Below are 26,391 nucleotides of genomic sequence, written 5' to 3' on the forward strand. Positions count from 1 at the left end.
TCAGTTATATTACTTTGTAAATTATATTATACCAGTACACCATTATTTCAGACTCAATACATAGTCCTTCGTATATAACATTTCTGAGCAATGATTATTACAGAGAGAAAAAATACAATTACTCTTTTACTTCCCAAAGTTATTTGCTTGGACTTCTTTTATTCCAAATAATGTTTTGAGGGATCCTATCCTTTATGCCATTTTGCTTCCTGTATGAATCTCTGCATCAGCCCTCCCTTGTTTAATACCAATGTAATTCAGTCATCTCCATAAAGAACATATTTATATAATTCCCATCATACCAGCAGGATATTCCAAAGCGTTTTATCACCAATTAAGTACTTTTGGAGTATAGCCATTGCCGTAACCTTGAATACAATGCAGCTAGTTTCTATACGTCAATAAAGAAACTGCTGGAGGAACTCAGTGGGTCAAGCAGCATCTGGGGGGGGATAGGAATTGACCATGATTCGGGTCAAGACCCTTCATTAGGACAGAGAGTGGTGAGGAAAGATAGCCAGTATAAAGAGAAGAGGGGAAGGGATGGGACAAGAGGTCGTAGGAGACAGGTGAACTGAGGAGGGGCGAAGGATGATGGGCACAAGGAGCCAGGTGCAGGAGGGGGAGGGTGGAGTTGGGAAACGGATGTAGGTGGGTGATAGGTGGAAGCAAACAGGGAAAAAGGCAGATGGAGTCAAGTGGGGAGAGGGGAGGGCAAAGGTAGGGACAGAGACTGGAGGGTGATGAGCAGGGACACAAAGGCTACATGTTCTAGAATCTGGTAAGTAAGGAAGGCGATAATGGGAACCTTTAAGGGAGAGATGTCAGGCAGATGGAACCAGATGGGGAGGGGATATGGTGGGTGAAGTGTGTGGGCAGAAGGTGGATGGAACCAGGAGGAGGAGGGGAGGGGCATAATAATGGATGCTTGGGGCTGGAGGTAGGGTATGGGATAGCAAACAAAACTTAATAGGACTGGACATAGATCAAAAAGTGAGGGGTGGGGGGTGGGGTCACAGGAAGTAAGGGCTACCTGAAATTGGAAAATTCAGTGTTCATACCATTGGGCTGTAAGGCATTATGTACAGCAATTTCCTACAATAATTTGGTAACATTGATTGAGGGTTAATAGGCTGTCATAGAGTCATAGAGCATGGAAACAGTCTCTTCAGCCCACCAAGATTCCCATCTAAGCTAGTCCCATTTGCCTGTGTTTGGCCCATATCTCCTTAAACCTTTCCTACCGATGTATCTGTATGAATACCTTTTAAATGTTGTTAATGTACCTGCCTCAACCATGTCCTATGCAATTAGGCCATGAAATCCTTTACATCAACCTGAGTGTACAGATGGAATTTGTGTTTAACATCTCACTCAAACAACTGTACCTCCAACAATGTAGCATTCTCTCAGTACTACAGTAGATTGCATCCAAGATTTTGCAATCAGGTTCCTGCACAGTGATGAATCATCCAACTTGGAGCTGAGTGCTGGAACTGAGACATTGATGCAACTATTAAAATAATGGAAAACTGACATTCTTCCTTTCACTTGCATAACTTACATGCTGGATGCAAGGACTAGCCACTAAGGCAGGGAGACTTATGGGTTTCCAGAGAGTATATTTGAGTGTCTGTGCCGGAGAAGACTGTAAAGTAATAGACTAATAGAAAATTGTTCACATGAGATGTAAACCCAAGGCCCTATCTGTTCTCTTTGTGTCTAACTTTGGATTTGATGAAAATAGGCAGGGTGGTTTGAAGGGGGGGGGGTCATATTTACAGATAAACTTGACCTTGTTTTCACTACTTTCACCAACCATGCTTTTCATCGGAGATCGCTGATTGACAAAAGGTAAAAAAAAATGGTAAATTCGTTTATTATTGTCACATGTACTGAGGTACAGTGAAAAACTTTGTTTCGCATGCGATCCATACAGATCACTTCATCACATCAGTACACTGAGGTAGTACAATGGAAAAGCAATAACAGAATGCAGAATAAAGTGTTACAGTTACAGAGAAAGTGCAGTGCAAGCAGACAGTAAGATGCAAGGTCTACGACAAGGTAGATTGTGAGGTCAAGAGTCCATCCTTATTGTACAAGAGGACTGTTCAACAGTGGGATAGAAGCTCTCCTTGAGGTTGGTGGTACGTGCTTCCAGGCTTTTGTACTTTCTGCTTGATAGGAGGGGGGAGAAGAGAGAATGTCTGAAAGGGGTGGGGTCTTTGATTATGTTGGTTGCTTTACCAAGGCAGCGAGAAGTATAGCCAGAATCTGTGAAGAGGAGGCTGGTTTTCGTGAGGTGCTGAGCTGTATCCACAACTCTGCAATTTCTCGTGGTCTCAGGCAGAGCAGTTGCCACACCAAGCCGTGATTCCATGATGCATTCTATAGTGCATTATAAAATTGGTGAGGGTCAAAGGGGGCAAGCTGAATTTGTTTCGCTTCCTGAGGAAGTAGTAACATTGGCTGATTCATTACCAAAGGGCAACTATTGTCCAGGGGAGGCATCAAATAATAATGAATAAATATCGATAGTTAAATTTTCACCACAGTGGCCATTATAATGAAACCTGTTAGTTGGGTCAATATTAGAAAATGTAGCGATAAAATGCCCATAAAAGTACCAAATACATGCTGCATGTGTACACTTGGAATTTGAAGAGTTCCTATTCTCAGTTTTTGCCACTGCTGCAATGATTGTAATTTACAGCTTGAATTCTGATTCATTTACTCCATTAAAACTGTAACAGGATATGATGAAGAAACCTAGCGAACAAATGACAATAACAAACAACCAGGAGGAGGTGTATCTGGGCTTCTGCCACGTCAGCAATTGTTTCAGCTCTCAGCTGCAAGTCATGCCAAAACAATCCCTGGGGTGGTAAAACCCCAATCTGTGTACGGTTTGTCGTTCCATTATTATTGCCTAATTAAATGATGATTTAAAGCATATGGTACATCTGTTAGTGTCTATTTTTATTATCCCCTTGGACCAAGATGAAAATTGCGATTGGCTGAAGAAGTGTGGTGTGTGAGAAACTGCTTGTTACTATTTCCTGCTAATTGAAGTCAGTGAGCAACTAAGCAAAGGCCATTACCTGGTCATGTCACAAGGCACAGGCTAATGTATTGACGCTGTCACATAGATGCTTTTCATTACGTATCCTATAAACCAGAAATGCTGCACTATTTACACCGAAGCAAAGAAATTACTTAGTATGGATGCCAATTGCCCATAGCAACTTGGGCGTGAAATTTCTCAAACTGAATTTAGTCAAGTGGCGTGAAAATACTTTGAGGTGGTGGTCTTGCAAAACTGAATAAAGAAAATAGGCTACACTGCTGGAATTTTAGTGAAGCCCAACAACAAAGCTCAACCTTGCTGAAAATCTCAGTATTTCTGGGAAGGAGATTTATACTTGGATCCTGTCCCAGGTTAGATCTGGTGCAAAATCTGTGACCCCATTAATTTCAATGTGGATTATGGTGTTTCGGAGCAAAAGGGCGAGATGAAGAACAGTTTCATACTTTTAACAGCACTTTTAATTTAAGTATGTTAAATTCAGTTTACAGTTTTTACTTTTTTGATTGCATTTAAAAGGCCTCACAGCTTGGATAGTTGGCAATGCTCAGATAGGCCTTTGCTGGCTATTTAAAGGCTTTTAGGGGAGTTTGGGGGTAGACAGGTTTTCCTTAGTACACCGTCGGAGCTCAGGCATTGTCACCTGACTCCAGTGTTCTGCTGGTCAGCAAGATAGAATTTCTGCACACAGACCAGGTAAGACTGGGCATGGGGTGGCAACTGAGAACAGTGCAGCCTTGCCAACACGATCAGATCAAATTTAAGGCAAAAGTTTGAAGTCATATAATCCACAAAGAAAATCAGAGTTCCTTAAGTTAGTGGTAGAATGTATTAAAAACATATTCAGTCTTCTGTGTTTTAGGAATCTTCTATCACCCCAGCACAATAATTAGCTCAAGAGATGGTTATACTGAATAGATAGTTCTACTACGTATGTGGCCTTTGTTTGATTATCTTGTGTAAACAGAAGAAAATTTCCATAGTGTCACCAACTTTATTTTCAATATGACACTTAGAAAGGCAAGCAAAGGTTACCTGGTTCCACCTTTAAATAAGTTACTTACCTGACCCTCCTTTGGTGCTCAACCTACCAACACACCCCCATCATTGGAAGCAATCCACACAGACCAGTAAGATTGCAGCCTTCGTCCAGCCCTTCCCCACCCAACGATGCCCAACCAAGCAACCACCAAACCGGTCTCTCAGCATACCCAACCACCTTCCAACGGATGGTAAACAACCCCCCATCCATTGACCACATTCCAGACAATTGACTGCAGCCTATATCTCATTTACTACCACTCCTGATCAATGATAACAGACCCTTGACTCACTGGCCTAGACTCAACCGTCAATCATGGCCTGTCACTAACCCTGAACAGTGGGCCCTCGCCCTGACTGCTGTTCTTATCCATGATCCTATCTATCTGCCCTATCCCAATCCTTTCTCCTGCCTATGTAAGAGCTGAGCATGTGAAGGAAAGATCTTCCCTCACAGAAAATTTGTTCAGTAGAACATAAGGGCTTGGGTATCATTTCCTAGTAGTGGGCCTATGAACAAAATATTTGAGATCTGCTGCATTATGACTGCTTAACACAACTTCTGATGAGATTCTGGGCCACTGAATGTCAATTAATAATGACATGACCAATTACAGTTGTACGATGCAGCCTCCATTGTTGGTTTACAAAAAAACAGCCTTAGATTTCACTCTGCTGACAGACAGCTTATATTTCTGATCGACAGTGGGATTGATAATGCAAGAACACTGTTTGAGAGCCAATGGCTATTCCTCTGTCTAAATGAAATGACATTAGTGCAAAATAGGAAGTCAGCTTATTCAAACAAAATAAAAAGAAAGTGCGGGATACACTCAGCAGGTCAGGCAGCACCTGTGGTCGAAAAACCTTCATCAGGACTGGGGAAGAGAGAAATTAAGTTGGTTTTAAGTTGTAAAGAACATGGAAAAGGGATGGATGGGGCCAAGGGAATATCATTGAGAGGTGAGAATTAGTGTGGGATTAAACTATAAAAGAAGTCATGCAGTCAATGCAGTTAGATGGAGGAGCTGAAGAAAAGAACGTAAAGGCCATGAAATGAGGGCAGTTAGGAAGAGAGAACATGAGCAAAGGAATGTAAAAGTTGTGAAATGCAGAGCTGTAGGACATGTCCAGCAGGTTATGTTGTGCAAATGAAGAGAGAAACACAGAGACAATACTACAGATAGATGAGGTGGTTCATTCTGATACAGACAAAGTAAACTATTTGATGTTGCAACATTCAATGTTAAGTCCATAAGGATGCCATGTGCCCTCACAAACATGAGATGCTGCACCTCAAGCCTACATTGGGCATCTTTAGTTCAGGAGGCCACATGTAGGTCAGAGTAGGAAAGGGAGGAAGGCAGGCAACATGAAACTCAGGGTTGTTCCTGCACACTAAATGTAGGTGCTCCACAAAGCAATCATCCGATCTGCATTTGGTTTTTCCAATGTAGAGGAAACCAGATTGTAAACACTGAATGCAGTACTCCAGAGTGGAAGAAATGTAACTGAATTGCTGCCTCAACTGGAAGATTTAATTGGGCCCTCAATGGTGGGAAGAGGCAGAAGGACAGGTGTTGCATCTCCTGCGGCTGCATGGGAAAATGGTGGAGATGGAAGAACGGACTAGGGAGTCACAAAGGGATTGGTCACTTTGAGATGATGAAAGGAAAGGGGAGAGGAAAATGTGCTTAGTGCTGGAATCTTGTTGAATGTGGCAGAAATTGCGAAGGATGACCCATTGAATGCAAAGGCTGGTGGGTTGGAAGATAAGGACCAGGGAACTATTTCCTTGCTCTGTCCATGTCGAGATGGGTTGAGACCAGAGGTGTAGGAAATGGATGAGATGTGTTGAAGGGCTTGACCCACCAGGATATCGATGGTAGGGGACTCAGCAATAGTAATGCCATTGAATGTCAAGGGTAGAAGATTAGATAATTTTTATTTGGAGATGGTCAAATTATTCAGTTAATTTGATAATTTTCAGATGCCGCACTGGAAACACCAAGGAGGTCACCATACTATAGGAAAGATGTGATGGCACTGGAGGGGGCAGTGGTGATTCACCAGGATGATACCTGGGATGGAGCGTTTCAGTTATGAGGAGAGACTGGGTCTGCTTTTCCCACAGTGGAGGAGGTTAAGAGGGGACATGATTGAGATATATAAAATTATGAAGGTTATAGATGGAGTAGACTGCAGGAAACTATTGTCCACATCAGAAGTAGATAAAACCAAAGAACATAAATTTAGGCTAAGGGGTCAGAGATTTAGACGGGGTCTAGGAGAACCTTTTTCACCCAGAGAATGGTGAGTACCTGGAATACACTGCCTGAGAGAGTCGTGGAAGCAGAGTTGCTGACAGCATTTAGGAAGGGTCTAGGTGAGCATTTGAATCGCCTAGGCCAAGTGCTGGAAGATGGGATTAGTGCAGATGGGTACCCACTGGTTGGTATGGGCATGGTGGGCAGAATGGCCTGTTTCCTTGCTGTGTGATTCTATGTTTCAAGGCCACGATATTATGCACCAATGGCAAAGGAAGGGCTAATGACTACCTGGTTAACACTACAGGATACGGACTGTGTGTAGGCAGATGGGATTAGGTTAATTTGGCATCATGGTCAGCGCACACATGTGGAAGAGCAAACAGTGGTAATGAATAATTGTGGCCTTTGTTAAGGAGAGTTTCACTGAAGACAAAGTACTTTTACATCTGCCTTGAAATGTCCAATTTAAGGTGATTTCCTGGGGCTGAATGAGCCTTGAGGACATTCCATGCAGTGGATGTATGCTGGACAAATATATTTTGGTGAGGCAAGAAGTCCACTACTACATAGACCTTATGATGGAAAGAAGGTCATTGATGAAGCAGCTGAAGACAGTTGGACTTAGGGAAATGCCCCGAGGAACTCCTACAGTGATGTTCCAAGGCTGGGATAATTGACTTGCAACAACCACAACCATCTTCCCTTTTGCAAGGTATGACCTCCAGCCGTTGGAGTGTTTTCCCTTTGATACCCATTGACTTCAGTTTTGCTAGGGCTGCTTGATGCCACACTCCATCAAATGCTGCTTTGATGTCAAGGGAAGTCATTCTCATTTCACTTCTCGAATTCTGCTCTTTGGTCTATGTTTGGGCAAAGACTGTGATTTGGTCTGGAGATGAAAGGTCCTGACAAAACCCAAACTGTGCATCAATGAGTAAGGTATTGGTGAGTAAGTGCCACTTGAAAGTGCTGTTGATGATGGCTCCCCTCACTATGCTGATGATTGAGAGTGGACTGATTTAACAATATTTGTCCTGCTTTTTGTGAATGGGACATCCCTGGGTAATTTTCCACATTGTCAGATAAGTGCCAGTCTTGTAACTGTACTGGAACAGCTTGGCTTGAGGCGCTGGGTTGTTTTATGGTCCCACAGCCTTTGTTGTACCCTTTGCTCTCTGCAATTTCTTGATATCAAGTAGAATGAATCAATTTGGCTGTGATGGTGTTGATCTCAGAGAAAAACAACAATGGACCATCAATTCAGCATTTCTGGCTGAACATGCTTGTGAATGCTTCAACTTTTTCTTTAGCATCTGTATTGAGGACTTGCACCACAGTCTGCATCAAGCACTCCTACATCATATATGCTACTGTTTCAATGTTGGACTTTGAGTAGCAATTCAATTTTTCATCCCAAAAGAAAAGGAAAAATGCAAGTTTAATACAAATTATGCAGTTCTGTGCTTTAATTTCATATCCACCATTGAACACCACTCAAAATTATTCAAACATCAATGAAACAGTTTCCATCCCAGCCTTCTGCAGTTAATTTGAATTCAAGTTGAGTAATGTAAGGATGGTGTCTTAAAGTACTTACTAATGCTTTCCTCCACTATTCATATTTTAGGCTTTCTTTTGTTGTTTTCGCTATAGTGCAGACCTGGAGCAGCTAAGTTTAGTGTAAAAGCAATGCTAGTGTCCAAGACTGCTTGGTGTAACCTCATTTCACCTGTACTGCAAGTATAAACAATTATTATGGGTGCTTTCAATGCAACATTCTGCTGCAGCATTCTGAATTTTCAACCTGCTCACCCAGTCCATTGGTGCTGCAACATCAAGCTACAGCTGGGAAAGTTCTGAATGTGATAGGGCACAATAATGTCAGTGCATTATTCTCTGTGCATACAATTCTGTTAGTATTGCTAAAGGTGCTTATATATCCATGCCACAAAATGATTAAAATAAATTTCAGAACACAAGCAGTTTTGAATATTACATAACAACCTTTATTGATTCATTACTTCAACTAAAATGACTTTGATCACACTTCCAAAATAATAATCCAATTCTGGTTGGATTAATTACTGTCACAGGTGTGCTGACACAACCCAGTTAGAGAGCAACATGTTTTTTTTAAATTCTATGGAAGTTGAACCGGATATGCTAACCAACACTTTCCTGTGCCATGTTCCTAATGCCACATCATAAGTGGGAAATGAATGAGGTCATACTGTCAAACAGAAAAACAGAGTCTAAAACTACTGGATTAAATTAGCAGGTTCCATATTATCTCACTTAATCCTGCTCCTCCTCAAGTGACATGGCTTCCAGTTTGAGCTACACCTGCTCCATGCCACAAAACAATCCCCTCAGCAATACCACAAGCACTCGTGTGTATATCAACGACTCACATAAATGCAAGTCGAAAACAGATGACTGAAAAATGTAGTCCCAGCTCAGGAAAGAATCAATCATTATATTTAATCTTCTTTTCATCTCAATTTGACCACAGGGGTGTCCTGCTATCTGCTCAATGGCCTTTTACCCAATTTTTTTTCAATTAAAAGCAAATATGAAGGGATCCCATTCTTAAGAGTCAATGGCATGTTGAACAAATCTATCACTTCCAGCAAGATCCCAGATTGTTCAGTTCAATACACATCTTTTATTGTCTATAAAGAGGTTTATTCAAATATTCTCAGCATATGGCTTATTATATTTTCAAAAGGGACATACAATAAATATTATAAAGAGTAAAAACAGAATGTCAATTGTTTCAGAGTGGGATATGGAAAAGATTTATGGAGTTAATAACCTGCAGAACTTGTAACTTGAGCTATGAGGTCATTGAGCCACAGACATTTTTCCATCTCCATTCTGAAACATATGGGATTGTCTATCTACCAAGCGGTAAAAATACCACCATTGTAACAATGGCTTTCTTGCAACTCAAATAGCCTTAAACATATTCTTATATCGTTCGAAGCAAGTTTGCAATAAATTTAATAAATGCAGTGATGATTCCATTTCCTTTGTTTTATAGGTATGACACACAGTGGAGAGCACACCTCATCTATGTGATCTTTGATTTTTAAGCAGTACATCACAAATATCGTTACAGATGCATACACCCACAAGAGAGTCTGAAAAGTCTCTACAGTTGACATTACTTGAGATATAAAATGAATGTAATAATCAAGATTGAAAATTATGAAAGTTAAGTGATGTAAGGGAAGCTACTTAATACTGGCTGGAAAGGGGTCAGAAATGTGCTGCATAGGGTAGAACACATCGCTCAACAAAGAAGTAGGTTTTTTACAAAGACGATAAAGCTGAATAAAATATTTTTTGAAAAAAGATAATAAAAACCTTTTGTGCTTGTGTTGTGACCGCGTTGAACTCACTGTGCTAATAAAGCCATGAAAGGTATTGCTTCGGGATCTACTACAATGTTTTTATATGAAAAGGGAGTCAGAAATGAAATACAAGGCCTGAAGCTCTTTCACCAGGATCATACACTATATCTAATAACTTCATTCATCAGCATTGTCATTGTCCCAATATTTTTAGTTTATTCATATTGCTATGAAAAGGTGTAATCATTAAACCATTGCATTCTGCTGAGAAATTCTGAGACTTGGGGGAATTAAAATGATCCCAAGTTACACTGGTGGCATTATTTCATTATTTTCTGGGATGAAGCAAAGCTTCTTTACCATTCAGGGCATCTACTCATTTCTAAAACATGGTTTTCTTTCTTTATTTCTTGTGTGAATAAAATACGTGACATTTTAACCTATCGTGCCTAAGCACTATGCAAGTGAGTGCTATCTACTTCTATTCCCTATCCCTCTCAAATTTTTAACCACATCACACATGACACAAATGCTTCTATAAAGGCTATAATAAAGAACAACACTTGAAAAACCACCAATCATACATTTGGGTTGAAAGGTAAACAGAAGGCGATAGAGTCAGACTCACTGAGGCACTGCTTGCTAACCTTATGTCAAAGTAATAGGGTGGCTTAAGATCTGTAAATAATGAGACAGTTAATGCCACGGTACCCTGTCTTTGCTACCATTATTGTTGTACTTCACATCTTCACCTCAGCTTAAGAGCTATCCTTCACAGACAAATCCACTGTACTAATCCCAACAATGGAATCAGGTGAGAAGGTTCGAAGTGTATTATTATATTGGGCTCTGCCGATCTGGGTTTTGAAATATTCTTTTCATTGTATCATACATCATGTTTCATACAAATCAGCTTTAGTGTGAGCACTTAACCCAACATGCAGCTGTTAATTTCCTTGACAGGATTAAAAAAAAATGAAATATTATCATCTACACATTGTTTGTGATCCTTTTCCCCTCTCTGGTTTCAAAATTAAATTAGACAGAGCAGATGTGACAAGTAAGATGAAGGTTGGTTTGTGTTACATCTGATATTTTTGATGCACTCTCAATTTCTGCTTTGTATTGCAAATTTCTGACACAGTTCCTCCCACCTGACTCTGAATTGAAATCTGATACAGAAGGCTTCTTTTCTTAAAAAAAAGTCAAGTGGTTGTTGATAAGTTTGCGTTTTGACAGTTCAAAATTTTCCTTTGATTTCTGACATGGATTTCAAGTTCCCATGTCATCTGGCCTTGGAAAAAAAAACTTCAAGAGTTGTCTCCCTGACCAATTTGTATGTGTTCAAGGCTACAATGAATTATATCGCCCTCAAGTTGCTGTATAGCTTCATGCCCTGGAGACCATGCTTGAGGGCTAACACCTGTTAGCTGCACAGACCCAATGAAAAAAAAATCTTAATTAACTCAACAAATCAAAGCTTAAGGATAAAAATATAATTTTACCTCTTCCTAATCCCGAGCTTCCAGAAGTGACCTTTGACATAGAAGCTTGTGTGGTATGTGGTGCAGATTTCACAGATTTTTCTTCATCTTGTCTTTCCTTTCAGAACAAAGAAATCAGAAAATTGGTGGTGAAAGTAACTAACAGTAATATTAAGCAAAGAACATTGCATCTACTACAAGCTAATGAAAAAATAAACTAATTCTCTACTTAGTTGAAGCTTTATTGAGTTAAACTGACAAGTAATAATTAAAAGACTGCACACCGACATTGAAATTGAGCAGTAAATATGGCCACACAGAAAGCTGGGACAGACTTCCAAAACCCAGGGTGGGTTAGTAGAGGTCACCGGTCAGGGTAATTTCAGGAAAAGCTAATTTCTCAACTACCTTTAGCAGGTGGCATGGCACTCAATGGCTATTTACTGAAACTGGACCAAGGAAGTTTGAAAAAAAGAACAAGGTCATGATAGACAGGAAGAAATTGAGAAACAAAATCCTCTCATCTATTTCTTTAATTGACTGCATGAAAAGTCAATGAAATGAAGGAAAATGGATGGAGAGGTGAAGGCATTGAATCAAATAGCTAGGTATTGGATGCCAGGTTGAATGAGCCAAATTGCTTCAGAAGCTAAATAAACAAATAGTACAAGGCACACAAACAAGGACTTCTACACCTGTGGGAAATGCTAGTTTATATGAAATGTGTTTCATCCCCTGTCAAGCCATTTTTTAAAAACATAAAAGATGACCATGTTAACTGGTGCAGCTGGTGACACCACTGCCTGCAGCAAGGTCAGGAAGGAGTAAAGTGAACAGAGTAAGTATTGTTTTTTCAACACACAGCAAAAAACAGAGCAGGGAACACTTTTCAAGCACAGCTGTGGTCACGTTTCTCTGTTGGTGACATTGATCAGATTTACACAACACCATAGACAACTCTTAAATTATTCAGGTACCATCGCAATTTCTGCTTTAACGTGTGAAAGCATAGAGCATGGTTGTTATTGAAACAAAGGGAGTGGGCGGACCTGAGAAATATAAATTTCCACCAGCTTGATGATCAGTGTTGACTTATCTTGCATCTGAGTAATTTGATTAAACTAAAGATTCCAACGTGCATACTGAAACTGGGTTCTTCACATCTGTTATCGAAGATTTGATTAGCTATGCACAAAGTGCCAGATTAAACTCTGGTTGGTGAAATTCAAGCCATCTGCATTATAGATTAACATCAATAGGGATACTTCCACTTTTTGCAAATGATTAAATCCAATCTATATTAAAAAAGAATTAATTAATAATGAGGTTCAGGTAGGCAAAATTTAGCATCTGTGCTTGGGATTACAATATCAAAGCACACTGCAGAAACCCTTGTAGTCTTTATTAAGATTTAACTCAATTTAAACATCAGTTTTAGACCAATTTCCTTTCATGAATTAATAAAAGTCTCAAGATTTTGCAAATTATTGTTTCATAATTTATCACCAGCCACTATTTAGAGAATCACTGGTGGCTAATAAGATATTGGGCTACCCATTGTCTGTAATTTTAAAGATTTTAAAAAGTCAATATGTATTTCTAATAAATTACTAATGTGGTAGTCCAAGAGACAATATTTTTAAAAAGTTTTTACTTCCTTTTAATTTTACATAGCTGCACATATGCAGTCATGGGCAGTGTTCAGATTATGCTGTTTTGTCCTTTGCAGTATTGCTCCTATATTACAAAAGGATAAAGTTCTCCTTGTAATGATTTCTCCACTTTCTTGTTTTAGTTATTCTCAAACCAACTTAAATATTTCACATTTAGCATGCCAAAAATGTGAACCGCAGAGCAGCCAGGAGCAGTGTCTGTAAGTGCACTGCTGTTAAAACATTAAATGGTATAGGAAGTTAAAGGGAGTATTATTTCGAGGCAAATATGACTAGAAAACATGATTTTAAATGGCGTGTATCCAATGGGCCAAATGGCTTCTTTCTGTATCTTTATAAGATAAATTAATAAAAGAAGTATTTAAAATTAATCTTTAAAGTCAATCCTTTTTTGATAATTTACCAGGTAAGGAGCTGAAGTCATGTAGCAGTTAGTGTAACGCTATTACAGCACCAGCAACCCGGGTTCAATTTCGGCCGCTGTCTGTAAGAAGTTTGTACATTCTCCCCGTGTCTGCATGGGTTTCCTCCGGGTGCTCCGGTTTCCTCCCACATTCCAAAGACGTACAGGTTAGGAAGTTGTGGGCATGCTATGTTGGCGCCAGAAGCATGGCAACACTTGCGGGCTGCCCCCAGATCACTCTACGCAAAAAGATGCATTTCACTGTGTGTTTTGATGTATATGTGACTAATAAAGATATCTTATCTTATAAATTCAGCTGAAAGTGTAGGTGGGTGAGTCACAGCGCTAGACAGACAAACAGTGGCACAACTGGCCTTTACAACTTCAACTAAGAATGTAAGTTAAAAAAAAACAAGATAAAACGTGTTAGTTTAGCAGTTTTTTGGCCATAATTTATCAACAGAAATGTATCAATATTAGCTGGTCATCAGAGGAACGTGCTTACAGGAGAAATAAATCAGAATGTGAAGAACACAGCCCTGTTCCTTCTGTGGACCGTTCCAGAGCTGTAATGGTAATGCTAACTACAGCAGCAATGACTATCATTTATACTTTACCTTTAACATCATAAAATGAGCCAAAATGGTGTTAACACTCAGACATGCCAAGAAATATTAGGACAGATGATTGCAAAGGTAGGATTTAAAGGAGGAGAGTGTGGAGAACTGGGATACTTGCACCACAATGGATGCTTCCCCTCCAGATTATTTTGTTTGTTTGATCTATAAGCCCTTCCTGATTCATAGTACCTATCATCCTCTTAGTTAGCACAAAGGTGGTTAAGGTTATGGAAGAGTCGTTCCCCTATGGCTTGTGAATCCTTCCATAACTTCAAATTATTCTTTAAGAAAGGAGTCTGAAGACACTGAAACAGCAACACACACCATTTATTATGGAACTGATAATATTCAATAGACCCATCACTATTGGCATTGGTTTATTTTTGTCACATGTACCTAGATACAGTGAAAAGCTTTTGTTTTCCATGCCATCCAGACATAATTACATCAAGGTAGTAAAAAGAAAATGGAATGCAGAATATAGTGTTGCAGTTATAGAGAAAGTGCAGATTGCTATATTTAATCTCAAGTTTTGTAGTCTTTAACACACCCATGACATCCTTGATTGCTAAAGTATTGGATTTGAAACCGTTGACTATCTCCTACATATGGTACGCATAAATAATCATTCTGCGACATGACTTTACATAGAAGAAATGTTAATAGTCTCCTTCTGTCAATTCACCTTTCTTGTGGAAATGTTAAAGAAAAAAAGAACAAAACCACAAAAAATCTAAAAATCTAATTCTTCAAAGCAGCATGGCCAGTTCAGATTTCCCCAAAATACATACTTATTGCCTGTTTCAGTGATCAGCTATTCAAATTCTCCTTTGTTCACGACATGAACCATTCTGATACTTATTGCCTGATTTGAACAAAGATGCTTAAAAAGTACAATTATGTTCCCGAGGACTTTGGGGAAAGTAATTTCATATAGCCACTTGAAGAAAGAAATGGATTTTGTTTGTTTTTCTTCAAATGCCATTTAAGTGAAGATTACAGGACCAAATGCATTGTGCTGCCACTGGAGCTGCTGAGAATGAGTATTTTGATATGATAATTTGTAGCAGCTAAATGGAAGTCTCAGGATGCAGAGGAAGCCTCTGTTAAGAGTTGGAGAGGAAAGCAATTTGAGAACAAGTGTTACAGTGTCAAGAGATGCATAAAACTAATATCATATTCCTGAAAAGAGCAATAGACTAAAATGAAATGTAGTGAGATCTGCAATTAGTGGTTATGCCCATTTGAAATAATCTATAGGTATTTAACTAAAATAGGAAATAGCACAGCAATAATAAAATATATGGGTTGGTAGCCTCAAGGGAGCTGATAACATTCCTGACAGTTCATGAAAGGCTTGGGAGACAGCAACAGCTCAGTCAACAACTTTTCTTGGTCATTCTAGCAACCATAAATTTTTACACAGAAAAATAAAACAAAATCGAAGATAAATGTTGAATTTTCCTGAGGAATAAGTTGGAGGCAAACTCTCCACCGTGTTTGGACAAGAAAATAGCAAGCAAAGTAGTGGATGCATATTAATATTTTATGAAACATCTTTTTGGAGTAACAGGAAGGAAGTGAGAAACTCAAAGAATAATATTGGGAATGGAAAGGAATAGATAAACTATCTAAATTAATACTTCTTTGAAATATTAATTAAAAAGAACTACAGGAACGTGTTCTCCTGTGATGCATTCAAACTCATGGTTTTTACCATCAAAGAGATGCGCAGACTCTTACCATCCAAACAACAATTCTAATAACAAAAAAAAGTGCGGTTGAGGGGAGTCCACACAGCTGGACCCCCGCAAGGACAGAGGAGGACCACAATTGGGATGATTAGGCAGGCATGGTAATGTAGCAGTTAGCGTAACACTATTACAGCGCCAGCGACCTGGGTTCAATTCCGGCTGCTGTCTGTAAGGAGTTTGTACGTTCTCCCCATGTCTGCGTGGGTTTCCTCCAGGTGCTCCAGTTTCCCCGCACATTCCAAAGACATACAGGTTAGGAAGTTGTGAGCATGCTATGTTGGCGCCGGAAGCGTGGCGACATTTGCGGACTGCCCCCAGAACACTCTACGCAAAGGATGCATTTCACTGTGTGTTTCGATGTACATGTGACTAATAAAGATATCTGATCTTATCTTATTTCATGATAAGGCTGATGATGCACACTGAGATGGTAAGTGGATTGTCAGGCCTGCATGAAATAATAAGGAGCATGAAACCATCTCCATGCTCTCACGTGGACGCTCTGAAGGCCACATCCACTTCTTTCCAAGGGATCACCTCCATTCACATCCCACAACCCTCAATGCTAAGCACAGATAGAGGTCACAAACTCACTGTGATCCAGCCAAAGGTCTGCTCGGCAACATAGAGCAACTTGAGCACCGAAGGGGCAGCAGTATGCCACTAGGAAGCCATTTGAAGTAGTCTGATTCAGTTCTAGCTCTATTAGGTACCAGGTAATCTCACTTTGAGCACTGCTGCTGGCAGATATTTTTGCTTTCTGGGCATGTAATGCAAATTTGAAAATAACCAGCAAGAAAACAGGAAGCACATCCTTGAATCTTTTCCTCTGCCTGATAATCTCTTTCCATGATGGAGCTTGGAATAGAGAGTTTTGGAAGTCTGGTGTGAGCTGGAAGAGGTTGAGGCAGGTACATTAACAACATTTTAAAGGCACTTGGACAGGTACATAGATAGCAAAGGTTTAGAGGGATATGAGCCTAACATGGGCAAATAGGTCAAGCTTAGATGGAAATCTTGATCAGCATGGATCAGTTGGACTGAAGGGACTGTTTCCATGCTCTATGACTCTAAAACAGGAGAATTGGTATGAATTATCTCCACCCCATTTTGGAGCATTAGAACCTTCTACACTCTTGCATAGATGGCTCTTAAGTAATATATGAACTTGTGTCCTGCTGTTCAATACAAGAATCAAACCAGCAAAAAGCAAAAACCTCACTGACGGTAACTCGATGGCTTATAAAACGTACAGATTAGGAGCTGTGGGCATGCTATGTTGGTGCCGGAAAGAGTGGCGACACTTGCGGGCTGCCCCCAGCACATTCTCAGTAACGCAAAAATATGTATTTCACTGTGTTTTGATGTACGTGACTAATAAATAAATATCTTATATCTTATCTTAAAGATTATTAATATCAAACTAACCTATGTATAACTTCACATAAAATTTGCCAGCCTACCACTTACATAAAACTCATTGTCTTATGGGGCAGCAGTGATCCTTGCCTCTTGTATGCTTCTAATACCTGGACTACTTACAGCATGCATCTCAAGGCCCTGCAAAAATAGCAACAATGCTGTCCTTGCAAAATTCTCTTAATTCACTGGAAAGACAAGCAAACCACAAAATGTGTCCCCTCCCAGGCCAACACCCGGTATTGACGCCCTTGTTAAGTTCCATCAGCTACATTGGGCAGGCTGCATCACTTGCATCCCCACACCAGGCTTCCAAACCTCTCTGTTCCAAGCTCTGTCATGGAAAGAGATTACCAGGCAAGCAGAGGAAAAGATTCAAGGACATGCTTAAAGCATCCTTGAAGAAGTGCAACATTCCCACTGACTCATGAGAATCCCTAGCCCGTGATTGCTCAAAGTGGAGAAGGAGCATTTGGGATGATATTGAAAACCTCAAGTGCCTGCATCTGGAACCATATAGCATTGGAAGCAGCCTCCCATCTCAAACTACCCACCCACCTTCCCATCAGCTACCACCTGCCACATCTGTGGAAGTGTCTGCGGTTCAGTCTTTGGTCTCATTAAGATATTTTGGAACCCACAAAACCAGTGTGGAAGTAAGTGGTCCCGAGAGAGTGTCTAAGATGAAGAAGATTTGCCTTTCCAAGTGTAGTGCAACAGAGCAGACGGAGAGTAAAATACATGATTGGTCCCTTTGTTCGCAAAGCTCCCAGGTGCCCCATGTCCCTCACCATGCACACATTTCTATTAAGCTACAGTGCAAATTGCATTTAACTGAAGGGCTAAGTAATGGTGTAAGGCATGAGGTTCGGGAAGATTTGGCCCATTCTCTTTCCATACGTGCATTGCAAGACTTGATAAATTTACTCCTAAACATTTCACTAAAATATTATTAACATCTAAGCAACAAAATATTTTGCTTCATACTTAGGAATCTGAAAGATCTTGAGCTATTAATCTTTCCTTCCTCCCCCTCATTGCCCACTCTGCCACTTAAATTATAATTGCTGAACGATAAAGCGAGTTTACTCCTTACTTTAATTCACTGTCTGTGTTACAAACTTGTAGTCTGACTCTTACATTACAGATGGCAACGATACTTTGGGGATGGAAACTTTAAGAAGATTCCCATGATCCTTGTATTGGACTATGTATCAAAATAACAAAAAGAGCTTTAGTGTCATTGTTTAAATAAATACTTCTCAGAATCCAATCAGAATAGGTTATGACCACAGATTCTATCATAATAAAACATAGATTAAAAGAAAGGAGTGAGATTCGGAGGGCTTATCTATGCATAAGGTACATCCTTTAAACTTCAGATTCGCTAGTACTGTACAAATATTAATTCTGTTTAAACTCAATGGGATGTTATCCTTACCCTCAAGGATTGATATCGACCAAGTTGTTGACTAAGAAAACATCCTATCAGTCATGTCCAAAATCAATATTTGAGTTCAAAAGTTTTTTTTAAACTAGTGAAATAATCCACCAAGTAAACAATCAAAAAAATGCAGAACTTATTGCAGGGCTTTGTGAAGGGCAGATCATGTCTCACAAGCCTGATAGTGTTCTTTGACAAGGTGACCAGGAAGGTTGATGAGGGTAGTGTAATAGATGTGGTCTACATGGATTTTAGTAAGGCATGTGACAAGGTTTCACATGGTAGGCTTCTTCAGAAGGTCAGAGGGCATGGGATCCAGGGAAGCTTGGCCATGTGGATTCAGAATTGGCTTGCCTGTAGAAAGCAGAGGGTTGTGGTGGAGGGAGTGCATTCGGATTGGAGGGCTGTGACTAGTGGTGTCCCACAAGGATCGTTTCTGGGACTTCTGCTTTTCGTGATTTTTATTAATGACTTGGATGAGGGGGTAGAAGGGCAGGTTGGCAAGTATGTAAATGAAACAAAGGTTGGTGGTGTTGTGGATAGTGTAGAGGATTGTCGAAGATTGCAGGGGGACATTGAAAGGATGCAGAGCTCGGCTGAGAAGTGGCAGATGGAGTTCAATCCAGAGAAATGTGAGGTGGTACACTTTGGAAGGACAAACTCCAAGGCAAAGTGCAAAGTTAATGGCAGGATTCTGGGTAGTGTGGAAGGAGCAGAGGGATCTGGGGGTCCATATCCACAGATCCCTGAAAGTTGCCTCACAGGTGGATAGGGTAGTTAAGAAAGCTTATGGGGTGTTAGCTTTCATAAGTTAAGGGATCAAGTTTAAGAGCCACGAGGTAATGATGCAGCTCTATAAAACTCTGGCTAGACCACACTTAGAGTACTGTGTCCAGTTCTGGTCGCCTCATTATAGGAAGGATGTGGAAGCGTTGGGAAGGGTGCAGAGGAGACTTACCAGGATGCTGCCTGGTTTAGAGAGTGTGCATTATGAGGGACCTAGGGCTTTACTCTTTGGAGAGAAGGAGGATGAGAGGAGACATGATAGAGGTATACAAAATATTAAGAGGAATAGATAGAGTGGACAGCCAGCGCCTCTTTCCCAGGGCACCAATGCTCAATACAAGAGGGCATGGCTTTAAAGTAATGGGTGGGAAGTTGAAGGGAGATATCAGAGGAAGGTTTTTTACCCAGAGAGTGGTTGAGGCATGGAATGCGCTGCCTGGGGTGGTGGTGGAGGCAGGTACATTGATCAAATTCAAGAGATTACTAGATAAGCATATGGAGGAATTTAAAATAGAGATATATTAAGGAGGAAAGGGGTTAGATAGTCTTAGGCAAGGTTTAAAGGTCGGCACAACATTGTGGGTCGAAGGGCCTGTATTGTGATGTACTGTTCTATGTTTTAACTAGGGTTCATTTAATTGATGAATATTCACTAATTCATGTAATAATGTGTAACAATTCTTATATACTATTAAGGTATTGTGCTGCGCAATTGAATTTCTAGCCCATTTTAGGTTGAAATATTTTTCCTTTTTTTGGCAAGGTTGAAAGCAGTTTCCAGATTTCAGACTTACTGGGCTATATTCTCCACCATAATTCTGCTCTGAATCAGAAGAAAAGGGTTTACATTTATAAACCACTCAATGATATCAGGATGTTCTGAACCATTTTACAATAAATTAAGTACATTTTTTATTGTAATCATTGTAGTGAAGGAAAAAGATGATAGCCAATTTGCACAGAGCAAGACCCTGCAACATACATAACCCAGTAATCTATTTTAATGATAGTTAGTATTTGTGGAAGGAAAGGTATTTGCCAGAAATCCCTGTTTTTCTTCTAAATACCATCTCTAATATGCACCCAGGAGCATAGCTTCTGTTTAATGTCTTATCTGAGGCAGGAGATGCTTGGCTGGCAAGTGGGTGAGTAACTTGTTAGGTGGTGCACTTCTTCCACTGTTGACCTGGACCATTCTGCGCTCTGTACATGGACCTGACATTCTCAGTAGCATCCTGAACAATGCTTCTCCACTTGGAATGGTCATGGGCCAGGGATTTCCCGGAGTTCAGATGGAATGCTGGACTTTTCAAGGAAGCTTTTCCCATTGTTGAACCTTTTCTCATGTCTGCCTGGTAATCTCTTGCCATGAAGGAACTGAACAGGAGCCTGGTGTCAGACAAGCAAATGATGTGGCCTGCCCTACGGAACTGACTTAATGTTACTATCATCTCATTATGGGGCTGTTGGACTGAGAGAGGACATTGATAATGGTTTGCTGAACCCTCTAGTGGATTTGGAGAGTTTGCAGGGGCAGCTGTGATGGTCAGGCATCTTCTGCCCCATCTGTGGAAGAGTCTGTGGATCCCACATTGACCTCGTTAACACCTCAGAACCCAAGGCACTGGAGTGGAGGCCAGTCATCCTTGATCCTGGGAGAATGCCAAAGAAGATCTGAAGGAATGAACCTTCTGTGTGCCAGCCTGCTCAGGTCTCTAGAATGAGGCTTAAATTGAAGACTTTCTCATTAAGGAGGTGAGGATGCTACCATTGGGCAGAGGTTGGCACAGTGAAGATATCCTTTGCTGACTGGTACATGCATATTTTGAAAAGGGACAATATCTGGCCCCCTACGAGACAACTTAAATTTCTTCATTTCCTCCCCTTCCTGAGAAAGGCCACAGTAGATGCCAGTAATTGCCAGAAATGAGTTTCAGAACCAGCATCCAATGCATGTTCATCTAGATCCAAAGTGATTTCCACTGACCTCCTGATCTTGGCCTTTGCAGTTTCCTTAATCTTCAAATACAACTGCATCACCATGTCTGCTCCACTGCAGGACCACCAGGTTTTTGTGGTTTGGCACTGGCTGCCTCCCACGTGAGGTTGAGAATCCAGGAGAGAACTAGTGCTGTACTTAATGACTCCAAACCCAAGACAATGGATTGAAGTCAAGAGTAGAATCAGAAGAGCAGCCATAAATCAAACCCTACTGAAATTCTGCCCCACTAAAGAGAGTCCAACCCACTGCATCAAACTTAAGTGGAGCTTATAATTCACTTTGTCTTGTACAAACTTTTTGTCCATATGTTGTCATCCAGATGCAGCAGATTGGACTAATGCATGCCCACTGTACCAAAGAAGACAGGCTCACTGATAACATTACAAGTGCCATTCGAATTCTAGTCAGACTTTTTTTAACTACAGCAGAAATGGTGCCTGCCTCCCCCAATGTTTATTGAAACTAAAAAGTAATGCATTTCTCAGGTTGATATTTGAAATTAAAGTCTGGTTCACTAAAACTTCAGAGCAAATTATTTAAAAATTACTGATTCATCTGAAAAATGTTTTCAAACATGCAAGGCTACATTGTTCAACTTGCCAAAAAGAAAAATGTTATTTTTCGTCTTAGTTTGAAACTTGCATTAATCTACAATCTTGAAATGCTCACTTCCTGAAAATGTGATGCTCTTGGCAATAACGACAAACCAGCAGCCAATCAGCATACACTCTAAGAAAAAAATTCTAACACTTTTCAAAAACCTAATGAGCCATTTAACTGGAACAAATTTCAGGAAGTTTATAAATGCAGCTGCACAGAGTACAATGTTTTTGTATAATGGCTCAACAATTGCAAAACAAAACTAATCCAAGCTCTTCATGCACTGGATACCTCAGTTATGGGAAAATTCAAACAATATTTGGAAGGGCTCTCAAAGTAAACAGGTGTTGCATTAAAGACTGTTTTGTAAGTTTTTCCAGTTTCTGCCTGAAAGTCCAATAGTTTCTTAAAATACAGCATTAAGGAAATTCCTAAATACTAGTAAAAATTAGTACCACTCAGCAGGTTTTTTGTATGTATTCCTGGATACATCTTATCTAAATATGCTATAAGATAGAAAGTTGCAGGTCTGCATCTGTGGACAGAGAAACAGAGTGTGTTTCAAGCCAATGATACTTCATCTGAACAGGTAACAATTAGAGATAAACAGGGTTGTAAGAAGCAGAGAAGGCATGAAGGAGAGAAGAAAAGGGTAAGACTGAGGTAGGGAGGAAGGAGAAATTAAATGGCATAAGGGCTGGTAATGTTGGGTGAAACAGAATGATAAAGGGATTAGAGAATGATCAGAGATCAGTCTGGAGAAGGAGTAACCAGGAGGAAACCTATTTTGGACAACATATAGGCTACATTAAAGCTAAGTATATTTCTTATAAGACAGTAACACTTCAGATGGCAGTTTTCAAAATAACTTCAATTAAAATTTCTATCCCATGCATTTTCCTGATGTTTCTTTGATTTCAAGGGAAATTTCTTGTGATCTACGACCACTAGCAGCACCTGGGTTATCTTGTCATGCAAAAGGTGCTTTCAACAAAAAGAGATGTTGTTCAGCCAACTAACGTAAACTCTGGTAGAGCCAGACAAATTGTTGATTTTTTAAAAAATAAATCATGTTTGCTTTTTTGGACCATTATCCTGCCATTCCAAAATTTTCATTCTTTATTTTGGCAGAAAATATTACCAGCACTATGTCTAAAACAACTAGTTTAGCCACTTATCCGGACTGTACTGAATTAAATGTAGACATGACGCAGTTTTTAAAAATTGCCTGCAGACTTTTGCCAGGTGGTGAATAAAAATTCAATCAAATGAAGCTTAAATTCTAAAGAAGAAAGAAACCTATTTCATTTCAAAATATTATAGAACTTTGATAATATAATGCATTTGCAATATTATTTCACTACTATTTATAAGTGAAATGCTGACCCAATGATTCTTTCATTCTAAGTTTCAAAACACTGAAACGCAATTTTTCAGGATAATTATCTGTCAATATTGACATGAATTAATTTTCCTTCACAACATGCTAATATTTATGGGTATGGCAAATAACTGAGATTGTACAATCCAAACAACCAAAATATCAAACCATTTTATTTTGATTAAGTTTGGATGCACAGTATAAAACAAGGCTAAATATCACAGAGACATAAGAGATTCTGCAGATGCTGGAAACTGAAACAACAAAAAGTGTTGGAGGAACTCAGCAGATCAGGCAGCATCTATGGAGAGAAATAAACCTCTCAGCTTCATACATCTACCCCCTCTCCCACCCATCTCCCTTTCCTCCTCTCACCTGGACTCACCTATCACCTGAACTCACTTATCACCTGCCTGTGTCTGCTCCTCTCCCTCCCCCGACCTTCTTATTCTGGCTTCTGCCCTCTTCCTTTCCTGTCCTAATGAAGGGTCTCGGCCTGAAACGTTGACTGTTTATTTCCCTCCATGGATGCTGCCTGACCTGCTGAGTTCCTCCTGCACTTTTTGTTTGTGTTGCTAAATATCACAGATGAACCCTGAAGAAAAATTAGTACACTGCTAAGCAATTTTTTTATCCTCTCATGCTCTCCTCCGTTCCTGAAGACAGTGGTTTATTCTGGCGTTTGGTTCCATATTTTGTTTGGATTGTACAATGTTACTCATACGAGTTATTTGCCATACCATAAATATCAGCAAACAGGTTGTACAAAAAAATTAACTAATATAAATATGATAGGTAATGATGCTGAAAAAATTGTGTATCAATGTTTTAAAACTCAGAATGTAAGATATGTTGGGTCAGCATTTCATTTATATAAACCCTTTGCCATCCAAATTAACTGACGTTTCTTCAAATATGGACTTATGTAATGAATATTTTCAGGCTGCATTGCCATTGGGCATTTCAATCAATCCAAGTCCATGCTCAGGAATCAGAAAATGTGGTTGCTTTGTCCTTTCTTTAGCACCAGGGACATTGAGATCAGTTGTAGTGAATCAACTGTATCTCTCCCTCTCTGCCGCCCAGGCTACTATCAACTGACACAGAACAAAAATGGGTTAGTGACCTACCTGATTCGCAAAGAAGGCATGCCAGCAGCTCTACTTCATTCGGAGTTAATGGAGATTTGGTATGTCACCAAAGACACTTGCAAATTTCTACAGATGTACGGTGGAGAACATTCTGACTGGCTGCATCACCGCCTGGTATGAAGGCTCCAATGTGCAGGATCGCAAGAGGTTACAGAGCATGGTGGACTCAGCCAGCTCCATCACAGGCACAACCCTCCCTGCCATTGAGGACTTCTTCAAGAGGCAGTGCCTCAAGAAGGTGGCATCCATCACTAAGGACCCTTACCATCCAGGACATGCCCTCTTCACATTACTACCATCGTGGAGGAGGTACAGGAGCCTGAAGACCCACACTTAAAGTTTCAGAAGCAGCTTCTTCCCCTCCGCCATCAGATTTCTGAATGGTCCATGACCCCATGAACACTACCTTGTTATTCCTCTTTTGCACTATTTATTTATTTTCATAATTTATAGTAATTTTTATGTCTTTGCACTGTACTGATGCTGCAAAACAACAAATTTCATGACATATGTCAGTGATAATAAACCTGATACTGATTCTGAAGACATTGGCATCATTGGCAAGCACAGCGTTCATTGCCCACTCATGGATGCTCTTCAGAAGGGAGTGGTCCTTGGGGGTAACGTACCTGCCGTGCACCGCAGGTGGTATGCTTATTTGCCAAATCATTATAGAAGTTTGCTATTACTGCATGAAGTACAAAATATAATCAAATGATAAATACAGAAAAGTGATGCATTTAAAAAAGTTATCCCAAAGATATAATTTTTAAAAATTTTTAAAAATTTTATTTACAGTGTGGTAACAGGCCCTTGCGGCCCAACGAGTCCGTGCCATCCATTTTAAACCCAAATTAACTCACCTGTATGTCTTTGGAATGTGGGAGGAAACCGGAGCACCAGGAGGAAACCCACGCAGACAGGGGAGAACGTACAAACTCCTTACAGACAGCAACGTGAATCGAACCCCGATCGCTGGTGCTGTAATAGTGTCGCGCTAACCGCTACGCTACCGTGCTGCCCATCAGTAGTTCACTTTCACAGAACATGTGGATAAATATTATTTTAAATTGCATTAACATTGCCATTTTGTCATGTTGCTTCAAAATGTCTGAAACAGCAGCAGCACTTGCCAGCCAACTGTAGGTGAGACTGCTGGCTGATGTTAAACTTCTCACCAGGCTACAGACGATGGGGATGGGTGGGATGGGGAGCTGGGGGGAGGGGGGGCTGATTAAAGTGCTGGAACCTAGAAAAGCTTTCCCAACTCGCCCCATTCCTGTCCATTCATTTTTTTATATATGTCAATTGAGTCATTAATGCGGCTTCTGAAAAGGTAGGCAGGGGCCTTACTGATATGCAACGTTATCCAAGCGCTGTGATTTTAACTTAAAGTGTAGGTCATGGGAGGCTGAATGGTGCCAGGATTGTTAGAAGCTCAATCAGGATTGTTAGAAGCAAAAATGTTATATTCTGAGAAGACAAACCTTTCCAACACAATGAAAAAGTGGTATCGAACCCTGATGATTCACCAGTTAGGGCTAGTTAGGGAGTATCACCAGGCCACACAGTGTCTACTGAACTGAGAAGTCGTAGTTTCCTAGAAGTGCTCCCAGTGATCAGATCCTGATACCACTCTTTGTGACCCCCAGAAGTTGTCCTTTACAACCTTGTCCTGAAAGTAACCATGGCTGGAAAATTACAAGGAGTTCATAGGAAATTTTTCAATTTTCTGCATAGATTTGACGTTTAAAGTCATAAAGATTTGGCACAGGTAATAGAAAAGACATCCCTTAAATCTGGGCTAAAGATCCCAACAAACAATTGCACTTTTGGCTTTGATGCTCAAAATCCTTAGGTAATCCATAAATGATTAACATCCAAGTGAACAGCCAGTAGAATGAAGTAATAATCTTTAT

The 26,391-nt window shown here is 40.1% G+C and overlaps 1 protein-coding gene across 1 annotated transcript in view; it reads right to left on the reverse strand.

Annotated features, from left to right (window-relative positions):
* The window catches only part of LOC127576899 (uncharacterized), a 69,472-nt gene that overhangs the window by 566 nt on the left and 42,515 nt on the right, over positions 1 to 26,391 (reverse strand). The window contains exon 4 of the mRNA XM_052027721.1: positions 11,261 to 11,357. Within this exon, the coding sequence (XP_051883681.1) occupies positions 11,261 to 11,357 (97 nt within the window). The remainder of the gene's footprint in view (positions 1 to 11,260; positions 11,358 to 26,391) is intronic.

Source organism: Pristis pectinata, chromosome 12 (assembly GCF_009764475.1).
Source record: "Pristis pectinata isolate sPriPec2 chromosome 12, sPriPec2.1.pri, whole genome shotgun sequence".
Taxonomy (NCBI): Eukaryota; Metazoa; Chordata; class Chondrichthyes; order Rhinopristiformes; family Pristidae; genus Pristis; species Pristis pectinata.